A 5,562-nucleotide genomic window follows, 5' to 3' on the forward strand; every position below is an offset into this window, starting at 1 on the left:
AATTCATTGTTTCCAAAATGGCGACCACGTAGGTGGGATTTGAGTGTAGGAAACAGGTGAAAGTCAGATGGAGATAAGTCTGGTGAATAAGGGGATGTGGTAGGAATTCAAAGCCCCAGTTGGCTGCATCAGTTTTTGTAGTTTTATAAGAAGTAGGAGTGTGTAACCACAATAAAACTGTGATGTTATGACACTTCTTTGTGGGTGAGGCGTAGAACGTTGTGAACGATCCTCGAATAAAGTTAAAAAAATTTTTTTTCAGCAGAAGATTTAAGCAAGAGGTTTGGACAACGGGTACACCGTATGTTGTAATTTAAACAAGAGGTTTGGACAGGTGCACCGCCCAGTCATTCTGTGCTGACTAAGTAAGCCTCGTGACGTCAGTTCCGCCGGTGAAGCTCAGTTGAGAGAGAATCAGTCGAGGCAATGGCAGGAGTTCTGTGTTTCTCACTGACTTCCTTCTTCGTTCTCTTGTTGTACGGTAAGTGCAGTGGACTTTGCACAGTCACGTGTTTGCATTCTTACTGGACCTTTCACGTAAGAAAGAACTCAGCTTGAGTTGAAAAAAAACTTCCGGAGTTGATTATGAAAAGCATTAGCAACACGTTGATTGGTTGTTATGACAGTAAACCGACAGTGATATAGCTTTTCTACGGTAAAGTAAATCTCTTGACCTGTCTTCCATTATGAGAACTCAAAACGACTTTAGACATTGTTTATTTTATAAAGTGTAGGAACATTCATTCTATTATCTGTCCATTTTGGATTTGACCGAACAATCGCAGTAAATACGAGTGGTGTTTTTTTTACTTGAAATTGTAACAAGCAAGCTGCGTGATTTTATTTTAAGGATTTTTACTGTGTCTGTAGAAGTTTCTTGAACTTCATTGAAAAAGGAAGGCGCAAACCAATGCAATTAATGATATGAACATGCAAATATTTGAAACTTCTCTTCCAAGGTTGGCCGAAATTTGGTGTCATGGCCGACTGCTGCCCTCTTGCAATAAGAAACACTTGGTGGAATAGTTATTCATGCCAGCTGTCCAATGTAGGTCTACTGTCAAAGCAGCGGGTGCTGGATTTGAATGGGATGTTCTTTGTCAACAATATTGTCATAGAAACAGCGACAGAAAGTTACGGTAAGGGACAAGCTCACAAGGAGACACACACACACACGTACGTGAGAACAGAGCGAGAAAAAAGAAAGAGTGGGGTAGAATTAATAAGGCTCACACACAAACAAAAAAACCACCAAACAAACAAAAAACAAACAAACAAGCAATCAAGCAAGCAAACAAACAAACAAACAAACAAACAAACAAACAAACAAACAAACAAACAAACAAACAAACAAACAAACACACAACACACATCGCTTCTCTCAGAACATGTCAGTGGAAGACACGTGTTTTTGTCTCAAGACCTGACCGCGCGGTGTCTCATGGTCTGTCACAAGGTTTGTTGACAGTTTCCATTGATGTCGACATCGAGGTCGACATCGGGACTACGTCATGTGGTTCATTCGACGACAGAGCTTGCTACGTCACGTGCACGTTTCGTCGCGTACTCCAAACTAGCACATGCTACCTGAAACTAAACGTCACGTGTGACGTGGGCAACGTGAAAGGACGGTACGTGCGAATACGTCAGATCAACGCTGCTGCTCTGCTCCTGTGCAACGTGACGGTCACGGGATGGCCTGACCGTGACAAAGGTGGGTTTAGTTTTTATCTTTCTGTTTGTGTCTGTGCGCAATGAGCGTGACTGTCATATTCTGTCAGCTGAATATTTCTTTGTCAGACATGGCAGTCATGTTTTTTTAATCAGCTTCCTGTTGACTAAAATTTAGAACTTATCTGAAACAGCGATAGAGAAACTAACTTAATCAGAAAACCCTTTTATTTAGAAGTTGCTTTGCTTTAAAATGTACCACCAAGGGAAAAACGCGAGTGAGTTATCTGTTGTTTACGATGAAAACAACCGGAAGTTACCGCTGTGACATGCGCAATCGCTTTCATTTTCCAGATTCATTCATAGTCTTCTCGTATTTCATATCCAGTTAAAAATTCTTTAACCTCAGGATTTAAAATTATTGCTGTATAACCAAAGAAGTTTGATTTTCTCGCTTCATAAACGAGACTAAATTATATTTGAGAAAATTAAGACTTTTAGTCATTCTCGGACTTGCTTTTATGCAGTAGCAATAAATAGGAAGCAGCAATTCTTCATCTAACACAAAAGCATGTGAAAACTGTTTGTAGAATTGTAACAGCAACAACAAATGTTTAACCAAGTCTGTGAGGTGAGCTTAAACTGTCATTAATAATCCACGGTACTCCATTTGTCATTGAGCAAAGGAATCCCAAGGGAATGGATACAATTAAGCCAGTATGAACTTTCTAATTTCCACTAAAACAATATTTAATGGAACATATAGAGACATTGTAGCTCTGGTAGTTTTGCCGAGTTAGTCACGAGAGGAAAGAAAAAGTGACTAAGCTGTTATGAGTTCAGAAACTATTTAGCCCTATTTTGCAAAGTGTGACTTTGGTGAAGAAACAAAGAGGACTAAAACATTTATAGCCTATTGATCAGGATGCATCTACGTGTCCTTTGCTTAGAATTTGTCATACTGAGTAAGTTTGTTTACGTGTACGTCAATATGTGTTTGTGTGTTTGGTGTGATGCTGTATATGTCTGTGCATGCGTGCATTAGTGTAATCATATTGTATCTTGTATGTGTGGGTTCATGTCTCTGTATGTGTGTGAGAGAGAGGAAGTGAACAATATTTTATTTTATTCTAATTTGTTCGTTACTTAGCGCTGAAAAACTTTGCGCTGAATGCGCCCTGCAGTCAGTGTGCAAATTACTCCAACTGGACCCCAGACAAGGCGGTTGATGGCAACAGCCAGTCGTGCAGCCAAACAGACGTCTGGAGTAAAGTCTACTACTCTCGACACATCCACTGGTGGCGAGTAGACTTAGGCAAGCTCATTCTGGTGTCATACATCGTCATCACCAACACCATGGACAACTGCTGCAGTGAGTAGTTTGTATGGAGTGAGGACAGTGAGTAGTTTGTACACAGGGAAGACAGTGATTAGGTTGTATACAGTGTGAGCATGCGTATCAGATGGTCAAGCTGTGCTCAAATGTGTGTGTGTTCCAGGTGACAGACTGGCCAACTTCACCGTGGAACTGGGGAGTCTGGAGTCCAACGGCAGCATCACCTACACGGTGTGTCGTTACCATGACGGCGTTGCTGGACCCCTGACGTCCCTGAACTGCACGAGGTCCATCTGGGGTCAGTTTGTCCGCATATCATTGACGGGAGTGGCTCTCACACTGTGTGAAGTGGAGGTTATGGCGACACGGACAACAGTAGCGCAGGACATTTCTCAGGTGAGCTTGCACCACATTTCGCTTCATGTATCAGAAAGATTTTATAAAAATTGGAACTGAAAAAAATAAGGGGATTTTCTCTTATGCAAACACATAAACGCACTCTCTCTCTCTCTCTCACACACGCATGCCACACATAGACACGCGCATGCGTACTTATACATTTATTACAAACAGATGTTGGGAAAAGTGGATCTTACAGTAACTCAGTTTTCAGAGATGTTTGTGTCGTGACACTAAAAGTGTGTTGCGACACAAATCATTTTTAGCCTTTCTCAGCCTACTTATCCCTTCTCCCATCCTCTCTTCACCTGTATCCCGTGTCTCTCTAATGACCAGTCCATCAAAAAGCTTGCTTACAATTTGTCAAATACTAAACTGCTCATATTGGTTGCTGTTTACAGCAATGTCGCTCATCCCGACCGACTTCACCTGTAACGACGTTGGTCCTCTGACATCGCCAGCGACAACGGAACTCACGACAGCAGCGGTAACATCGACTACGAACCTATACTTAACGACGGAAGAAAAAGAGTTAACGACATTTTCAGAGGGCACATCTGAAGCCAAAGTGTCAACAGAGAATCCAGGACTAACGGAGGAGGTGACAGTGTCAACAAAGAGTCCACAACTGACGGATAAGATGACAGTGTCAACAATGTATCCAGAAAATACGACAGAAGCAAAGGAATCCACGGAGCACTCATCGGATGAGCCAGTAAGTGTCAGGGTCATAGTGTTATGGATTAAAGATAAACAAGTCTACAAAATTCTTGTTTGAAAAAAATCTGTAAATATCAATCAAAAGTTAAAAGGATAATGATCTGTTTTATGAAACAAACATACGCACATGTCATACACATGCACACACAAGCAAAGTAGAACATACTGTAGTATATTTGTACTTATTATTGCTCGAGAGTTGGATATGTTAGTATAACTAATATGTATATACATTCTCTTCTCTGTTTCTTTTCTTTTTTAGAGATTTCCTCCCGAGGTCCCTGCTAAACCCACTTACTGCACATGTAGCTGTTGGAATGCAATCAGCACGAAGAGTCCAGAAGAGGTTCAGAAGGAAATGTCGAAGACATCTCAGACACTAAAGATGAAGCCTTCCAACTTGGCCCAACAGGTCCGCAAGAAATCCAGTGTACCTGACTCCCGCCTGTCGTCTACTGTCGTGGGTGTAGTCTGCGGCATAGGTGTTCCTCCATCTTTGGTTCCATTGTCCTGTGTGACCTCTGTCGTCTCTGTCACTACTTCTGGAAGAAGAAATACGAACAGGGAAAGGAAAAGAAAGCAAAGGGCGATACAGAGCTTGAGAATCGGATCCTTTTTGAAAACTGTCAATAGAGCCTGGAGCACACATATTTTTGAAGTTCGAGCATTCTAATTCTATAGTTGTATATTGTCATTGCCCCAATTTTACCATTTATGTGTGACGAACCAGATTACTTTTGTTTTAATGTTTCAAAGCATAAAAAATTCTACTTTGAATTCTCCTGCCTGACTTGACAGGTTGACAGTTCCGTAACGGACCCACGTACGTTTGGAGTGAAATGGGAAATAAAAGTTGCAGCCACCCAAAGGCTGACTGGCTTGCTCTCTGTCCTCCCGTCAAACCTAAGATCTGCTTAGTATTGTTATGGAGTGGAGGAAGAAAAGAATAGATAGTGTAGGGAATGTACCCCAGCCTAACATAGTCCATACCGAACTATAAACGACAGAATATTTTTGCCAGTATCAATGAGAATATGAGGATTTTTTATACATAAAACTACGAAAGTTAGAAAATACCAACACTGAAATTGAAAAACCGAAAAACTTTTTCCCAGTAGATATTCATTTCATTATGTGTAAAATCACCGCTGGCAAGCGAATAGTAACTGCAACACCCTAGAATATTGCAGTCAAAAAAGAATAAAATTATGACATTAAAATTCAAGGCGTGCACTTGTGGTCAAAGGGAAACAACTAGGTTAACATGCGACTTAACCCTTTCAGGAGTTATCTCCCTCAGTTGTGTTAGCTCCTTCGTGTGCATTGTTTATCAAAACACTATGTTATTTGTTACACCAGACATTTTCATAGCAGAACTAACAATTCTCTGTGTATTTTAAATAAAACATTGTATCACTCTTCTATTTTAATATTTA

At 40.8% G+C, this 5,562-nt stretch overlaps 1 protein-coding gene across 1 annotated transcript; it reads left to right on the plus strand.

Annotated features, from left to right (window-relative positions):
• The first annotated feature begins 2,596 nt into the window (after positions 1 to 2,596).
• Positions 2,597 to 4,112, plus strand: LOC112564791. The gene is made up of 4 exons (XM_025239864.1): positions 2,597 to 2,636; positions 2,822 to 3,043; positions 3,171 to 3,403; positions 3,808 to 4,112. Exons 1-4 carry the CDS (start codon positions 2,597 to 2,599, stop codon positions 3,856 to 3,858), a joined length of 546 nt encoding a protein of 181 aa, XP_025095649.1. The 3' UTR covers positions 3,859 to 4,112.
• Positions 4,113 to 5,562: the final 1,450 nt, after the last annotated feature.

Source organism: Pomacea canaliculata, linkage group LG5, assembly GCF_003073045.1.
Source record: "Pomacea canaliculata isolate SZHN2017 linkage group LG5, ASM307304v1, whole genome shotgun sequence".
In the NCBI taxonomy this organism is placed as follows: domain Eukaryota; kingdom Metazoa; phylum Mollusca; class Gastropoda; order Architaenioglossa; family Ampullariidae; genus Pomacea; species Pomacea canaliculata.

Excerpts from the sequence above, each read along its gene's own strand:
- LOC112564791 (XM_025239864.1), top strand. The coding sequence starts at position 2,597 with ATGCATCTACGTGTCCTTTGCTTAGAATTTGTCATACTGA. Across the intron at positions 3,044-3,170 it reads CACCATGGACAACTGCTGCA|GTGACAGACTGGCCAACTTC; the intron begins GTGAGTAGTTTG and ends TGTGTGTTCCAG. Across the intron at positions 3,404-3,807 it reads TAGCGCAGGACATTTCTCAG|CAATGTCGCTCATCCCGACC; the intron begins GTGAGCTTGCAC and ends TGCTGTTTACAG.